This window comes from Grammomys surdaster, unplaced genomic scaffold (genome assembly GCF_004785775.1).
Source record: "Grammomys surdaster isolate TR1022 unplaced genomic scaffold, NIH_TR_1.0 123009, whole genome shotgun sequence".
Classification (NCBI taxonomy): domain Eukaryota; kingdom Metazoa; phylum Chordata; class Mammalia; order Rodentia; family Muridae; genus Grammomys; species Grammomys surdaster.
The window spans coordinates 1-18,739 of NW_021618369.1; the positions used below are offsets into that span (position 1 = coordinate 1).

The window sequence follows — 18,739 nt, forward strand, 5'->3', positions numbered from 1 at the left end:
GTATATATATCTTATTATATATGTATATATATAATATATTTATATATAATAATCTTATTATATATGTATATATATAATATATATATATTCTTGTATATATATATATCTTTAGTCTTAAAATTTGTATCAATATACAAAGATTTGTGTCAATAAAAACATTCAATCTGTATTAAAATCCAAAATTCTCTACCAACGTAACTCAATATAATCACAATTCTGTACCAACATATAAAGAGCTCTACCAATGTAGGATTATGACTATAATGTCTCTTGTTTTAAGAGTAGATTCAATAATCTACACCTATTACTTACTTTCTTATATTTCTTTTTTATTAGTAGTATTGTTTCATCCTTTTTCATAGTCCAGTCTTTATTTCCCTCCTAGTCTACCCTCTATTTATCATTCCATTTCTTATCCTTCAACTCGAAGAGGATATCCCCACACTCTTACTTCCATCCCAAGAGACTACCACACTTTCTGGAGCCTCAAATCTCTCAAGGGTTAGGTACACCTTCTCTTACTGAGGCCAGACCAGGAAGTACTCTGCTGTATGTATGAGGGTCCTGAGACCAGCTCGTGTATGCTACCTCATTATTTTAGAGATATTAGTATTCCAGGTTAGTTGAGACTGCTCATCTTACTGTGGGGTCACCCTCCTCCTCACCTTCTTCCAGTGTTTCCCTAATTCAATCCCAGAAGTCCCCAATTTTTGTCCATTATTGGGTGTAAGTACCTACATCCGACTTTTTCAGCTACTTGTTGAGCCTCTCAGAGGGCAGCCATGCTAGGCTCCTGACTGTAAGAACACCATAGCATCAGTAATAGTGTCAGGCATTGAGCCTTTCCTTATGTTGGATCCCATTTTGGGCTGGTCACTAAACCCCCTTTCCCATTCATTTCAGTTTCAAAGGGTCCCATTTATCAATTGATGATCTTATAGCTTGAGCCATTTGTGTTTTTTTTTTTCAGGAAGTTATCTTCTATACCCACTATTCTCCACTTTCTGTTCTGTTAGATTTAGTGTATCCAGCTTTATTTTGAGCTCTTTGATCCTCTTGGATTTGAGTTTTATGAATGATAACAGATATGTATACATTTACATTTTTCTACATGCTAACATCCAGTTAAACCATCACCATTTCATGCTAGTATTTTGTTTTTTCCATTGTTTCAGTTTGAGATTTTTGTCAAAAAGCAAGTCTTGTTGAGATTCCATCTTACACTCATCAGAATGGCTAAGATTAAAAATAAAACTCAGGAGTTAGCACATGCTGCTGATTATGTAGAGCAAGGGCAACACTCTTTCATTGCTGGTGGGAGTGAAAACTTGTTCAACCACTTTGAAAACCAATTTTGTGTTTTTTCAGAAAAAGTGAAGCAGCTCTACCTCAAGACCCAGGTATAACAATCCTGGTTATGCACCTAAATTATGCTCCAACATCCCAGAAAACACTTGCTCAGCTATGTTCATAGGAGCTTCATTCATAATAGCCAGAAACTGGACACAACCTAGATGTCTCTCAATAGAATAATAGATAAAGATAGTGTGGTACATCTACACAATGGAATATTATTCAGCTACTAAAAAACAAGACATCTTGAGTTTTGCAGGCAAATGGATGGAACTTCAGCCTATCTCCCTGAGTGAGTTAACTTAATCTAAAAACAATATGCATGTCATGTACCCACTTAAAAGTAGATATTAGACAAAAAAATACAGATAACATTTCACACTCAACAGATCCCCCCCCCAAAAAAAAAAACTAAAGAAGACAGAAGAATCAAGGGAGGAAGCTTGAATCAAACTTACAAGAGGAGCAAAATAGCCATAAGATCCAGACCAAGGGAGGGATCTGGGTTGGAGAGGTGAGGGAGAGGAACATGTGGTTCTCAGGATCAAGTGTGGAGAATAACAGAAGAAATGGCTAGATGGCCATGAAAATCAATGGAAATCTGCAACTGACTGTGGTGAGGAGGTTTCAGGCATGTTTAGGATGAGACAGATCTGGTCTAAGGGTGGCTCCCAAGGATCAATGAGGTTGACCTTAGCTCACTTAGGCTCTGAAGGAGCCATATCCTGTAGCCAGGCAAGAACCCCAGTGGAGCTATAGAGATACCAATCCACCCACAAATACTTTTAACGTTAAATTTATTCTGTCTAAAAGTAGTACAAGCACTGGGAAAGAAGCAGAGACTGAGAGAATTGCCAAGAAATAACCAGCTCAAATTGAGACACCTCCCATGGCCAAGCATCAATCCCTAACACTATTAATGATACTCAGTTATTTTTGCAGACAGGAACATGTTGTCCTCTGAGATGTTTCACCCAGCAGCTGACTCAGAGAGATATGGACACCCATAGCCAAAGTGCAGATGGACACTCTTATGGATGAATAGGAGGAAGGATTTCAGGCCCGAAGGGGATAGGAACTCCACAGAAAGACTAACAGTTAACTAACCTGGACACTTGGGCCTCACAGAGTCTGAACCACCAATCAAAGAACATATATGGGCTGCACCTACATCTCCTCACTCATATGTAGCAGACTAGATGCTTGACCTCCATGTGTGACACAAGTAACTGGAATGGGGCTATCCCAAAGCTGCTGCCAATGCATGGGATATGTGCTACTAGCTCGGCTGCCTCACTGGCTTCAGTGGAAGAGGAAGCACCTAGCCTCACAGAGAATTGTTGTGTCAGGTTGAGGGGATACACAAGGAGGAGGGAACCTGCTCTAAGGAGAAAAGGGGGCGGTAAGGGTGAAGGTTTATTAGGGGATAGGGAGGGACAATGAGTTGGATATAAAGTGAATAAAAAATTAATTAAATACAAAGTTCTAAATCTTAGACTAGTGTATTTATTGGAAAGTTGAATGAATTCTAACAATCCACAATTATTAGCTCCTTAATATGGATCATTTTGAAGGCTGAAGAAAAATCAGAAAGCCATTGATATTGGTATATATCTTCATAGGACATGTGGTAGAAATTCAGATCCCAGACTAATAATTCATTTGTTCTTTTATGTTGATAGGAACTGTCATCTTCCTGCTCAGGAATATACTCAGGGTATTAAGAGAATCTTCCTCAGACCCTGGTGTTATCATTTAAGAATGCAGAAATGTCTATCAAGCCTTAAAAATCAAAGACACACAGATACAGCTGGTAGATATTAGCAGAAAGAGGGTTCAGGGAAAAGACTGAGATGGCAGCATTACTATTAATCTACTAGAAAGCTGCATTTTGTACTTCTGATGGGGAATGTGCTCTTTATATTGAAGAAACTGCTTTTTTCCTAGGTGTTTCTTCTCACCCATTACTCATGCTAAAAGCCCTGGAAAATTAACAGGTTCAGGCTCATGCTGCAACACTGTTTGGCCTTTCATATTTATGTTTTAAAAGACATAATGCATTGTATGACTCCAGGACAAAAATACTAAAGACTGAATAGATTATGCTTCTCCTGATGATGAATAAGGCTGGATATTCATCCAGAGATGTGTGAACTTTTGTATTCAAATATTTGTGTTATAAGGATGTACAGTCATTTCTGGATCATCACTTGTTTGAATACTTGGACCCACTTGACAATAGTAAGACTGCTGCCTGAGTCAGGATCATTTCTACAGTTACTGCTCAATAATGATAGGCAAAAGTATCAATACAGCAAAGCCATATTTGAGAGCAGTGTTTTCTGTTATAGTTTTTAAGTTTCATCACTAATGAAATCTTTCTGCTGAGAAATTTTAGGCAACAGTAGCAATTGATAGAAAAAAGCAAAATATGGAGGATTCTAAACTGAACCACAGTGTACCCATTTTGTCCATCATTATAAGAGACACCCCATCTTCATATGGACTGAGAATTTCAAGTGACACAGGATTTTGTGATCAGGGTGCTGTATGTGCACTTACTGTGTTTTTTCTCTTTTTGAACTAAAGTAACGAAAGATAATGATGTAAAGCGTAATTTTTACATCAGTAAAATGATACCAATAAATTATTATTTTAATTTAACAAAATGGCTACTCTAACAAACACTTTACAAGCAGAACACATATTATTTTTTATTGAATCAGAATTATTAGGCTGAGTTAAAGATATACTAGTTTCTTTGTTGTATACTCCCTGACAACAGGATATTTGTCTATATTACTGAAGTGTATCTTTGAAATATATCATTCAAAATAGAGCTCACATATAATAGCAATGTCATTTACAATTTTAAATCATTGATTGGAAATGCATTCTCTGGATGTGTATGCGTGGTCTGAACTTGGGCATCTGGAGTCACTAGGATTTTGTTAAAGTCTCAGATGAGTAGCTGTGTCTAGCCTTAACTTGTTCCCAATGAAATGCAAGCCTTCATTGCACTACCTTGGGGACTTCTTTACCTACAAGTTATATTCTGTGTCATTGTCACTGCAGTCAGGACTCAGCATGTACATGAGGGCCCCTGGTCAGTTCCTTTGGCTCCTGTTGCTGTGGTTTCCAGGTAAAACATAACTAAAATGAGACTTTTACTGTTACACTGTGATTAGTGTTGACTGGAATTTCAGGCATGTTCCTTCTTATCATGCTTAACTATGTGGATATCTATTACATTTTCACCTCTAGGTGCCAGATGTGACAAATAGATGACACCTTTTTTTGTCTCTGGGAGATAGAGTCACCATCACTTTCAGGGCAAGTCAGGGCATTAATTTTGATTCAAACTTGTTCAAGCAGAAACCAGGGAAAGCTCCAAAGAGCCTGATGTATCATGAAGCCAATTTGGAAGATGGGATCCGATCAAGGTTCAGTGGCAGTGGATCTGGAGCAGATGAAAACATAGAGAATATAGAGCTGATACAGATGTTTCCAGAAATGTTATCAGTGCAAAATTGATATCCCAGAGCATAGTTTTAGAAACAAAACACCAACACAAAACATTAGTTCAGTTATAAACCTTGAGTCTCTTGTTTCTTCACAAGCAGGAAATGAAGCTAGTTCAAAACTGGAGGCATAGCACCACTCATATTCTCTTACTATGGCTACTTTTTTCACTGAAATCTATGACTCATTGATTCCACATATTAGGAGATCCTATAAACATAACATACCTTAAGTGGAACAAAATAAGGCAAGGAATGGCAGAGAAGGTGCATTGGGAAGTGATTATTTTGGAGAATTTGGATTTGAATGAAAAAATATGATCAAAAAACACCTCATGAAATTCTCAGAGAATCAGTAATAAAAAAAATGAAGGAAACATTGGCATCTTCCAGTTTATTAATATTTATATGTCCACCTATCCAGAGAGCAAAAGTGTAATAGAAGTATTTAATTCAAGAGTTACCATTCAGGTCTTCAGTGTCCCAGGCTTGTGGATGAAATCCTTTTCCTAGGGTGATGCTGCTTTTGGAGTCTGTGGATTCTGAAGAAAGATGACTGAATTGGACTGTATGACCCTGAGTGCATTGATCTGAGGGTTTATTTTGTCCTCAGTATCTGTTACACTTATTCTCTTGCCTCCTGTGTGTCATAGGCTCCAGAGCTTTGTACAACGATATGGTCATTTCCACTTGATGCTTGTGTTGGAGAAATGGAGGATGCAACCATTTTGGGGTCAAGAAGATCTCCTCCAAGATCTAACTGTAATGTCCCTGAGGCTAGATAGTATATGACATCTTTGAAATCCCTGTAGCCAGTTTCTGAAGGCAATGGATAGATTTCTGACAATGAAATAAATGATACAACAGATTTTCTAGGAAGAAAGAGATGCTGAGAACATTGATATTGATGAAAAGTGTATGCAGAATATGAAGGCAACCCAAGACAGAAATCAAATAGCTAGAGAGGACAGAGTCATAGTTTTATGACTGTACAGATTTGTGTGATTTTATGTTAACCCTCTAGAGTTCTGCACAGTAGATATGGTGACAGATAATTTAAACTTCATACTATTTGGTTATGGTCTTGCTTGCATTCCTGTTGAGGGTAATGTTTATAAAAGGGGCACCCAATCTGTCTTGTAGTTACAGGCTGCCATCTTCCTGGCTAGGAAGGCCTGAGGCCATGAGTGGTGTTGTGTTCTTGCTGCTGCCATGGTTCTGGCTGCTGCAGGCAGGACAGGACGCTGGCCCTGGCACTCACAAGATGCTAGCATGGAAGGTGGCTCTGCCTATCTACCATACTGTTTCCACAAGGCTGGGGTGAGCCCAGACCATCCTGTCATCCACACAGTACCTGGTAGAAATGAGACTCTAATGTTTAAAGATTATCCAATAGCTTTATATATTTTTTAGCTCAAATAACAAGATGTCCACACAATTAGAAGTGTTAACAAATTAACTAACCTAAATACAAATTGTTATCCAGGACTGTTCTTTGTTCGGGGTGTGCACTCACCAGCGAGGTCACACACAGACACCAAAGTTCTTCAGCAGATCTTTATTACGATGTTATAGAGGAAAGACCCGCTGGAAAAAGGCCGGCTGGTGGAAAACCGGCTGGGAGAAAAGGCCCCGAGCCCCGAGAAGGTCCTTGTTAAATACCCCCTGGAGTGGCGTGTACATATCTGGTTGGTTATTTGCCCATAAAATCCTATATGCCCCAGGATGGGCTGTGACTTCCCGCACTTTCCCCTTACACAAAGGCAGTAAATTACAAAACTTGTGAGAGTATCAGATTGCCAGCGCTGTCTCTGCCTTCCACGGCTCTCTACAGTTCTTGATACATTTGTGGCTATCCATGGCTCCTACATCTTTTCCTAGCTCCTCCTCTTCCTTCTCCTCTCCCTCTCATACAGGCCAATCACTGAGCTTTATACAAATGTACTGGGATGTTATCCTGCTACACATTTCCTTATTGCTTGGGATTTTTTTTTATATGTTCATTTAGAAATGGGAATCTCTACCACGTTCCATTGTCAGTTGGAAGCTCATTTCCCACCTTTCTTCTTTCTTTCCTTTTGAGACATGATCTCTATATGTAGCACAGACTAGATTCACACAGAATATCCTTCTGAATAGGTGTAAAATATTCTATCATTACCAACAGTTAATTCAACAATCAGCTTCTCTTTGTGAAGATTTTACATGTTCTTACTGATAAAAACATTTCTTGTGTTTTCCAGGGAGAATTTTGACTTGACTTTTAAAAATTCAGGGGTTGTAAGGACTAACAGAGTCATGAATTGACTCAATATATTTTTCTTTTTAAGATGAGGATGAGCATCTTTTGCGCTAGGAAAGTAGTGTTACAGTTGAATCTGTAGTATTTTCCCAAGTGCCTATGTTGAAAACTCAATCCTTAATATGTGTATATATCATTAGGAAACACTAGGAAGTGGAAGAAAATGAGCACCTAGCTAGGAACAGAAGTAATTGCAGAGGACCTCTGGAGAAAAGTCTCCCCAACCACCCCATTTTGTTTGTTTGTTTTTGTCCTTAGTACTTGGCCTATAGTACTCTAAGTCACCCTACATTTCTTATATTCATTGAACAAAGCTTCTCTACTTCATGTACCCTCCAGCACTGTACTCTGTTTCAATCCATGCCCAGAAACATTACATTGGTGTCATGGTGTTTAGGAATCTGCGATTCTGTGAGACAAGAGAATAATATGCTCTTTGAAACTTAATTTTTCACATTTTCCCCACAGCTATTCACAGCTCAAACAATATTTTATGGCCAAGCATAATTCTTGAACTCTCTCATCTTAAAGTAAAGCTATTTTCACAATGACATCAACTGAAAAGTATTTTAGAAATGCACAGAGGAGGCAAAGAATGTTTTCCATTAGTTTTCTGTAGCTAAATGCAAGTATCTTCAAAATTGATTAAGAAATATTTTCCTTACAGTACTGGAAGTCAGCAGTCTCCTGAATTAAACTCATGGATGAGTAGATTTGTGATCATCTTGTATACTCTGGGGATCACAGTCTAATGCTAATATTTATTCTTCCAAGAAAGTACCATATTAACCTAAAGAATTGCACTATCTCCCACAATTCTGCTATCTTTCTCACTGTAACAACCACTCTATATAGATCAACTCCTTCTCTGCCTACTAGAAAAAAAAAAAAAAAACATGTGATTATATTTATTTCCCATATATTTCAGAATGTCCATACCATCTCAAACTCATAACTTAACTACATCTGACAAGTCCTTTTGACATGTCAATTTCACTGAAAAAGTACTAGAGCCTAGATTTGGATAGTTATGGGAGGTTTAATTGAGATGCATTATTGCTGAACTATTTGCTCCTATCTCCTCCTTAAAATTCTCTCATTTTTTTTGTCCTGGGAATACTTTTATTCCTGCCCATTGTGTTAAAGCCTTTCTTCAACAACATCAAAATGTTGGCAGCCAAGTACACACCTTGAACCTGAAAATGGACCTCCAGACAGAGTTATTAAATTAACAAGCTAGCAAGCCAAGAACAGGTAAGATTTTGCACAGAGACTTACCAACCTAAGACATAAGTGCATTGCTTTTGATAATGCATATTTCATGATGGGTAAGGAAGGCATTCTTGTCAGAACGACCTAAGACAGGCTCAGTCTTGTTAATGAAATAAAAAGGAGGGAGAGGTCGAGAACCCTTGGGGCTGCTTGGCAAGAATCTGACATGGTCCATGGACAATGAAATAGGCTGCTTGCCAGGAATATGACATTGGCCAAGGACAAGGAAGTAGGCTTTAGGCAGGAATCGAATGTTAAGCTAGAAAGAAGAAATAATTTTATATAGAAATCTAAATCTTAGACTAGAACAAAGAAGTAATTTCAGGCAGGAATCTAAATATTATGCTAGAACAAAGAAGTAACTTCAGACATGAATGTAAATTTTAGGCTAGAACAAGGAAGTAGGCTTCAGATGCCCAGGCCTGTGGGGTCTTCAACAGTATACCCTAAGAGATAAGGGGAGAGAATGAAAGGGACAGGAGGTGCAAAGAATGAGAACAATACAAGTTTTCTGATCAAGTTCCATCAAGCTGTATTTTCTCAGGCAATTTATACAGGCAGGGAAAGTGATAATGTGTTTGGGGGTATTTCACAGAAGCTGGGTGTTTTGTCATGGCAGGTATCTCACAACTGCCAATGTTTTTGTCTGGCTCAGTGCTCAGCAACCACTTTCCTTAGGGTACAGCTATCATTGGCTATCTGCTTTCTCAGGAGTCAATAGCTGAGGAAAAACAAAACCTAAAACTATTCTTTCAAAATAGAGTAAGGTTGGCTCCCGGCGTTCAGACATGGCTTTGGGATAGGAAAGGAAAGTAGGCTCAGATATTTTGGTTATACTGATGAGCGCTTAGAAACAATGATCACTGGAGTGCTCATGGAACTTTGTTTATTGCCTTGCTTGTCTTTGACTATTTGTGTCTATTGTCTTGCTTGTTCCTTAACTATTTGCATATATTGCATTGCTAGTTCCTCAACCTGGAACTGACCTTAATACATGCATGTAATCAAAATGGTATAAAAGCATAAAGGAGGAGAGGGGATAGGACAGGGGTTTCTGGGGGAGGAATTCGAAAGGGGGAAAATGTTATCATTTTGAAGTCTAAAAAAAATCAGAGGGACTATTTATTAAGCAACATAGTAGGAACACACATGATTCTCAAGGTGTATAGGCATTTACTCAATATGTATGAGTTAGAGTTTCCTAAGAAGCTTTTGAATGCTTTAAAAGTCCCCAGTGCTTACTACTGTACCATCAATGCACATTTTTGGAGGGAGGTATAATCCAAAATTAAAATCATTTAGTACTTAATGCAGTCTAAGGCGCATTGATAAAGGAAAGTTGAGTGGTTTTGGAATTCCCTATATGTTTACATATATCAATAATGGAGGCTTAGTAAGAATTTGGATCCCTGATTCCCTTCAAACTAATGACTCACTTATTTTAAGTTGAAAGGGACTGTAATCCTGCAATTAACATCCACTAAAAATGTCCGGAGTGAATCTTCTTAAGATCCTGGGGCTGTTATGTGAGAACTCAGAAATATCTTCCAAGCCTCACAAATCAGAAACAGAGATACAGGAGTTAGGTATCAGCAGAAAGAGAGTGCAGGGAAGAGGCACAGAAGGTGCATTACTATTAGTCCACCCAAGAGCGGCTGTGTTGTACTCCTGATGGGGATGGTGCTGTGTATGCTGAAGAAGCTGTCTTATGACTAGGGGTTTTTACTCATCCATCACTCACGTTCAAGCCCATGAAAAATCAATGGCATTCTGTAACAATCTCTTGTCTTTCATAGGTATGTTTGTAAAAGACCCCAAGAATTCTCTGGATTCAGGAAATCCTTAGGTTGCTTCGAGCAGACAATGATGTTGCTGCTTGATTAAGGGTAATTTCTCCAGTTACTGCTCAAGAATGAAAGGTAACACTATCATTTGTAGTACACAAAAGAGCCATGGATCCAGTAGCAGTGTTTTTGTGACAGTATTCAAGTCGTTCCTCAGTAATCAACCCCGTATTCTTAGGAATTGTGGGAAAAACTAGCAAATGGTAGCAAAACAACTTATGGAGGATCCCAAGCTGAGCAAAAGGTGTACTCATTTATTCTCTATGTATGAAACTATCTCTATCTTCACATGAGTCAGAACTTTCAGTAATACAGGTTGCTCAGACCAAGGTGTTATATGTGTATGTGCTCTGTATTTCCTCTCTTTGGACTGTAGTTATCAAAGTTAATGCGGTAAATTTTTATGCTTTTATTCATTGAAAGTGGTTTTGATAAATTGTCCTTTTAATTTCAAGGAATGCCTACTCCAAATACTTCACAGGGGAACACATAATATTTTCTAACTTATCAGAATTATTTGAATGAGTTAAAGATCTAATAGTTTTTTCTCTGTTGTATATTCCCTGACAGCAGGATATTCTTCTATATTACCCCAGTATATCTTTGAAATATGTTATTTAAAATTGAGAGTACATACATTAGAAATGTCATCTATAATTATAAATCTTTGAATAGAAATTCATTCTCTAGAGATATACAAATAGTTAGACCTCAGGCATGTAGGGACACTGGGCTTGTGCTATATGCAGATGTGGCTTAAGCCTTACAGGTGTGACCAGTGGTAACTGGTTCCCAGTGATTTGCATGCACTTTCTGCACAGCCATCGGGACTTCTTCATATACCAGCAACACCCTGTGCCATTTCACTGCAGTCAGGACTCAGCATGGACATGAGGGCCCCTGCTCAATTTCTTGGGTTCTTGTTGCTCTGTTTTCCAGGTAAAATGAACTAAAATGTGCATTTCACTGTAATTAGTGTTGACTAGCATTTTGGGGGAATGTCCTGTTTTATCATACTATGTGGATATTATGTCTCCACTCCTAGGTGGCAGATGTGACATCCAGTTGACCCAGTCTCCAACATCCATGTCTGCCTCCCTGGGAGACAGAGTCAGTCTTACTTGCCGGGCAAGTCAGGGCATTAACCGTAATTTAAACTGGTATCAACAGAAACCAGATGGAACTGTTAAACGTCTGATCTACTCCACATCCAATTTAGAATCTGGTGTCCCATCAAGGTTCAGTGGCAGTGGGTCTGGATCAGAATATTCTCTCAGCATCAGTAGCCTGGAGTCTGATGATTTTGCAGTCTATTACTGTCTACAGTATAATGCGTTTCCTCCCACAGTGATACAAGTCATAACACAAACCCCATGGAAGCAGAAGTGAGAGGTTTGGGTGCCCCAGCTGCTTCTCCTCATGAATCACTCATTCTAAAAATTTCTCAGATGTCACAGGTCTCTCTGAGAGTCTTTGATCATGTCAAGTGTGGTCTTAGGTGTGCTATGCCCTGCTCACCTACTATGGTCTCAGACTGGTGGTTTTATCAGAACAGCTCCCTGTCCTGGCCTCATGGTACTTGTCTGGTGGTTACCTTGGGCTCATTCCCCACCTTGTCCACCTTAGTGGCCCCTTGAATGATTTGTCTCTCTCAGACTCACTCATGCCCATTGCTGTTGTCATAAGAATGTTTCTTCTAGTCTCTGGATTACCTTCCTGGAAAACTATCTGCTCTTGCCTCATGTCAGTCAGGCTGTCTTTGGCTTACATATGGAATGTTAGGCTACTAATCATTCAGGTGTTCATAGGTCAGGACAGTGAGCTGAGCGTGGACATAACCTCTCTTTTCTCTGCCTTCTACTGACACTTTTAGGACACAAAAGACCCACCCTCAATGACTTCTGATACAGTAGCGCACAACAGCCTTGATCACTCTGATTTCATACAATACAGAATAAAGTCAGAAGGTAGAATGCTATCTTTCCATTGTTCCAGTTTTCCTACTTATGCTGTACTTTTACTATCTACAAAAATTGTAGTCTGAGTTTATCAACTTTAGAAACTCTTTCAGGAATATTATTTTCATATATATATATATATATATATATATTACTTACACAGCATTTTTGTTAAATATACTTTGTGAGAAAAAGAACACCTTAAAGTGCTAAATTCCATGTAAATCAGATTATTTTAATAAATATGATAATGAAAAAAATCAGAGTGGCATCATTTAAGTAATCTCAGGAAAAGAGAAGAAATAAACTTATATCTTCATATAAAAAAACAGTCATCAAAATATAAAAGGCAAAGAAATTTCATGTAGAAGAATATATTTCAGAATCCCACCTGTTGGTACTTCATTTAAGTCTTCCCTAAAGACATAGACACTCTCACTCTGATGTATGCTTTGATCAGTGGACGGACGACTCATCCACACGGAGGGAAGTGAAGGCACTTTTGTTGCATAGCAGTAGTGCTCACTGGCACTAGAGTGGAGGGCGGGGGAGCTCATTTCTGGCTTCAACTAAGAGCAACAGAATTTCTCTACTGCTAAAACTACTGGGGAAAAGAGGTTGCAAGCTTTAACTCTTCCCAAGGAACACAAACCTTAAATGTTTCCAGTTTATACAAGACTGTGAAAACCAAGAAAAACAACAGACATTAGCTTTTATATACACAGTTTTCTAATGAAGCCATTTGGTGGGCATATTCCAATTATGTAGGTTTCACTATAGACTGAAACTAGCAAGTGTAATGTGACATTAGCAGGATAGGATCGGTGTCAGTTGGGACATTCTATCCAATGTTTGGCTGAAAGTATTTGAAAGAATTAGGTGAAACATAACGATAGTCACATTCATAATTAATATTTTCAAAACATATCTTCACATATCAGATATCCACAACTGAAAAGTGTCAGACACATCGTGGAGGCAAAATAAATACTTAATGGCTGGCTGACCACTTAATGAATACCATTTAAGAAAATGTGGGTAACTCAGATGATTTAGAGAAATACATATATGTAACATCTTACCAACAAATAGTATTGTGCTCAATGTTGGAGATAAAGCTGTATTATCAAACTAGGACATGTAAAGTAGCAATGGAGTTACAATCAAACTTTAAGTAAAAAGGTCCTAAACTTAAACAAGTGTGAACCTTGGAGGTTTATTCAAGAGTTAGTTCTCATATTTAAAAAGTTTAATGTTGGTGGATTATGATTATCCCTTTCAATTTTTATATGATATAGAAATGTACAGAAAATTTTAGATCACTTTAGGTAGTTAAGGGGGAAAAACTAAAAGGATTGAGTCATATTATGACTTTAGGAACATTTTTGATCAAAATTAATAACACATCAAATAAATCCAAACACATTCAATAGAAGGACTTGACAAAACTTTATATATGTCTTTTTTGAGCCATGAAAAAAGAAGGATTAGTCTTATTTTGGTAAGACACTTAGGAAATAAAATAATCTAATTATGAAATAGCAGCTTGATAAGACATTCCTATATTGGTATTGACAGTTAAGGCAATTGTGTTATCCAAAAAAGATGACAAATTATAACTGGTATGGACAAAATATTATTCATTATTAGATACAGAACTATTTTGAACATATAGATATTCTGATTTTACACCCAATACATTTCAAAATTCTGTAAACTGAGACATTCAATGCATATAACGTGGCAGGTCATAGTAAATGCTTCATTGTTTTAGTCTGTTCAGTCCTTTTCCCATTAAGCAGGCAAACACAATCATCACCATCTTCAGCTTCACTTCAACAAGGTCATCAGGCAGCGCATATATCCGGGCCCCGATCTTCCGAGCGACTGAAATGGCGTATTTAGCGTTGTTCAGTTTGTCCTCATCAGTCAAGTGTTCTCTCTTGATCATTTCTTGATGGACTGCATTTGGTGCAATGGCATCTATTAGATCTAAGACAGGCAAACTTGTACTAATAGATTTATCCTTGAAGCTGGAAATAGAAGTACTTTTGTTTGCACTTTTAAGGGTCTGATTGACTCATTTAATGATGATATCATCACTGACTTTTTCACCTTCTCCAAGGTCTGATAACACTTTCAGCGTGTATCTTCTCATCAACTGCCATACCAGTGCCAGGGTAAGTGTTGAATTCCCTTCATTTAAGTCCTGCACAGCGATGCCAATCAAAGAGAATTTGGCCTCATTCTTCCCAAGCTCAACTGAATAGTTACAGTTTTCAATCTTCATGTTTCCTCCCAGAGCAGGGTAGGGAGGCTTTTTGACATGGCTCCAGTTGACTGGCACGCGGATCATCTCATAGAGCTGAAAGATCACCAAAGCGTCTGCAAGGTCACTGTACAGATGATTGATGTACGGGTTCACCCCCAGTGAATTCATCCAGTTCCGAAATGTCCTCTCTTCCTTGCTCTCTCCTTCCAGTAAGTTGAGATCAATGTCATTGTTGTCAGGCTTGTGTAGGCATGGGTATGTGTTAAAAAGATTCACTACAAAGGCTAAGTTTAGCTTAGGGTTCCCTGAAACCGTATCTGCAGGAGTGACAAATTGTCTGCAGCCAAGCTTATCAACTTCCTGGAGAATGAATCCAGCACGCTTCAGGTCGTTTTTCTCGTTAAATCCTGAAAGATCAATGGCTATGTCAGACTCATTGTCTCGGTCACCTTTAGGAGCAATCTGATTAAGCAGGTGGAAATAGGCTTTTGAGTCCTTAATGTCCTGGCTGAAATTGTTGATAGTGCGCCAGCCTGCATTTGTCAGATGGTAGTTCACCCATCGCAGCAGCTCCTCAGGAGAAAGCTTCATCAGCTCCTCCAGTTCCTCCCGTTCTTTTAGCAATGCAATCAAGGCTTCATTCTTGGAAATCTCTATATCAGCAAAAAGACCAACTTTGATGATCTGCCAGACAAGCCCCAAGGGCAGGTGAGGCTTTCCTTCCTTGAGATCCTGAGCACCTATGTTGACCACGGTGCAACCAATGGCTGAGGCAGAATTCAGGGCTAGGTTCAGATTTTCTGACACTGTGAATGGAGTGAGCTTCTTCTTATTGATCACTCTTTCATCAATTGTATCTGGTTCAGATAAATTGATCATTTTGCAAAGAAGGATGCCATCTGCAAGTGATTTCAAAAGGCTGCCATTGTTGGGGTTCATGGGTAGAAAGTGTCTACAGTCTGCATCATTCTCTAGAGCTTTGTTTATCCAGTTAACAAAAGCCACTTTTTCTTCCTCTGAATAAGAATGCTGGGTACCCTCACTGGAGATGGATGACATTCTCCCAATTGCAGTGATCCCTTCCCTTTTGTTAATTATTTTTCAGAATGTTTTGCTGATATCTTTGCTTTTAGGAATATTATTTTCATTATTGAGCTTATCGTGAACTACAGATGATATACATTGAAATCTCAATTTTGGCACTGGAGAGAAAGCCCAGCATTTAAAAGTATTTTTTTTATATTAAAAGGAACAAGAGTTTGATTATCAGCCCCTGTGTGGTGACAGAACAGCTATTATTTATTTATTTATTTATTTATTTATTTATTTATTTAATATGTATGAGTGCTCTGTGTTCAACACACACACCAGAAGTGGGAATCTGATATCGTTACAAATGGTTGTGAGTCATCATATGGCTGCTGGGAATTGAATTCAGGACCTCTGAATAATCAGTCAGTACTCTTCACCACCCCACATCTATATTTAATTTCAGTTTCAGTGGATCTATCACCATCTTCTGTCCTTTAATGGTACTAGACTCGTACATAGGGACATGCAAAGAATACATACATTTGTTTTTTTAAAAAAACAGTTCACAGTATGAACACGTATACTCTCTATTCACTTGTATGTTTTTTAATGTTCAGTTGCTATTCTTCTATCCTCAGTGTATGAAGAGATTTTATTGAGATTATTTTCAAGTATCTATGTTGAGTCTCCTTGATTTATGGATATGCATAGTAATATTATTATCAAAGATTTTATTTCATGCATTTCATTGCTCATTTCTTACTACATTTGTTGTGTCTGTGCTATTGTTTTATATATAAATGGCAACAGTAGACTTTTTGGTCTTTTCTATAATCCAAGGCATAAATGCCCAATATGTCTCCACTAAATATTACATTTACCTGAGCTTTATAGACAGCACATGACAATAAGATATTTTTCTGACTATGCTTTCTTCTTAAAGATTTATGATGAAGAGTTAATGACTCTCATAGAAGTGATTTAAGATACTATAGATGTAATTACATAATTTTCCCTTAATTTTGGAGAGGATGAACTATACGAATACTATGTATAATCTTAAAATGGCCATTGTCTTGGGAAATAATTTCAATTAGATCACGATGCCTCTTAAGAGTGAAACAAAGTGGTGAATGTAGAGAATCAGAGGGGGAAGAAGTGGATGAGAGACATTAGGAAAAGACACTTAAATTCAATTTACTTTATTCCTTTCTACTATACACCCATCTCAACTTACACCGCAACAAAAAGATTTTATTATTTTTAATTAAATAAGAAAACTTCTCTATAGTGTCAGAAGTTTTAGTGCTGACCCTTGCTCATCTGTAATCATTTTGTCTCTGCTTATTGTTCGCAGTCATTGTCGTCCTTAACCATAACAGCAAGAAGATCAAACCATGAACCTGTTCTCCTTCCAATGTTTCTTTTATTTTTGTTTACTGTCTTTTTAATCCAAGTTTGTCCTACCTTCAGCTACACACAATCTGAGCATCCTCATCTAAAACCCCAAATCCAAAATGCTCCAAAACATAGATACTACTCTACAAGTATAAAATTCCACACCAACTCCAAGTGATGGGTCTTAGTTACAACATAGGCAAACATAAAATACTGTATAAAACCAACTCCAGGTCATCACTGTAAGATGGATTTGAAACATCAATTAATTTTATATTTATATTTGGGTCCCGTGGGCTGGGGAGCCTTCATTGCTGTTGCAGAGGCCTCAGATAAGAGTCAGCATACAGATTAAGGTGCTCACAGAGCACTCATAACTCCAGTTCCAGGAGAGCTGACACTCTCTGGCCTCCTCAGGTGCCTGCACTCGCTCATGCAGACACACTCAGATACATATAAACACAAATATTTAGATCTGCGTCCCAGTCCCAATACCTCATAAGATGAATGTTAATCTTCCAAATTTCAAAACATGTCTGATCCTAAATATTTCTCAACCTGTACATTGATTTCAAAACTGCAATATTTATCCTGGGCTCAGTGTCTGATTCATAACAGACAGAGATTATGATTTGGATATAAAAGTGCTTAAATGCTATTGTTAGTATTCTTGTCCTCAGCAACTGCACCCATTGAGAACTTCAGGAGTCTGTAACTCACTGTGAGACGCTTCCTATGCAGGAACCAAACAGGGATAGAGGAGACACAGAAGTGTGCCAAATGCAGGTAAGAGGGACTGGGTAAGGGGTCCATTAAGGTTCTATTTTGACACTTTTCTGTCATTTGGAAAATGCTTCAATTTAAGGGGGGAGGGGCTCACATATTGAATCATATTCCAGGTCTTTGGGAGCCAACTTCAATAACAACGTGTACACAATTGGATTTTTCACAGCATCTACTGTAAAGAGGAAACAGGCTCAACAGCTAACATTTGGGTAACTCCATAAGCCCTGCAGACAATAGTAGATATTTAATTATTAATTCCTTAGTGGGTGTAGAAGGTAATGAAATATTTTTGCTGTTGATTAAAGTGACTGTTTTGGCTTTAATCTGTTTTCTCTGAAGGGAAAAAAAAATCTTTGTGCAGAATGGAAAAAGCTCCTAAAGGGAACTGGCACATTGTCCCACCTGGTAATAGCTAGCCTAGTCTTCTATCATCAGCTGCTGTGTGGACAGCATCTTCTTGCTGCGTTTACACTCTTCCTTGAGCAGCTTGATCTCCCCAGCCTGCTTGGTGAGCAGCTGCTTGCTCTGCTCATAGTTGATCAGGCTCAGGTGCTCAGCTGCCTCCAGTCCATGATCTCCAGTCGCTGGAACTGAACGAAGGGCAGGGGACCAGAGGCCGCGCTTGGGGAGACAAAGGCCTTGGGGCCGTGCCTGTGGCAGAGGTGTAGGGCCCTTCGGGGCTGTTGGCCAAAGGGTAGTAGATGTGCTTCTGGAAGGACATGCTTGCAAGGCAGTCTACCACCTAGGCTTGCTCTGGAGGGGCAGAGCGGTGTCATCTTCCCAGCCCTGGCAGCCTCAGGGCCACTGCTGCCATTCCCCTTGTGAGCCTGAAATGGCCCTGATCCCCTACCCCTACCCCACCCCCACCTCTCCACCCCCCCCCCCCCCCCCCCCCCCCCACCCCCCAGCTGCGACTGGGCATCCAGGTCGTTACTATGGCAGCACCCTGCCTGGACCTGGAGTACAGGGCGTGTCCGCCCACGTGCGGTCAGCATGTGCCC

At 38.8% G+C, this 18,739-nt stretch overlaps 1 non-coding gene, 1 pseudogene and 1 gene segment (V, D, J or C); 1 reads left to right on the forward strand and 2 right to left on the reverse strand.

The window, feature by feature from the left end:
* The first annotated feature begins 11,169 nt into the window (after positions 1 to 11,169).
* Positions 11,170 to 11,681, forward strand: LOC114636210. The segment is given in 2 exon segments: positions 11,170 to 11,231; positions 11,338 to 11,681. Coding segments are annotated over 2 exon segments (399 nt in total).
* Positions 11,682 to 12,066: 385 nt separating this feature from the next.
* LOC114636215 lies at positions 12,067 to 12,203 on the reverse strand. The gene has a single exon (XR_003713591.1). It is a non-coding gene; the product is annotated as a small nucleolar RNA SNORA17 (small nucleolar RNA).
* A 1,809-nt stretch (positions 12,204 to 14,012) lies between these two features.
* On the reverse strand, positions 14,013 to 15,596 carry LOC114636206 (annotated as a pseudogene).
* Positions 15,597 to 18,739: the final 3,143 nt, after the last annotated feature.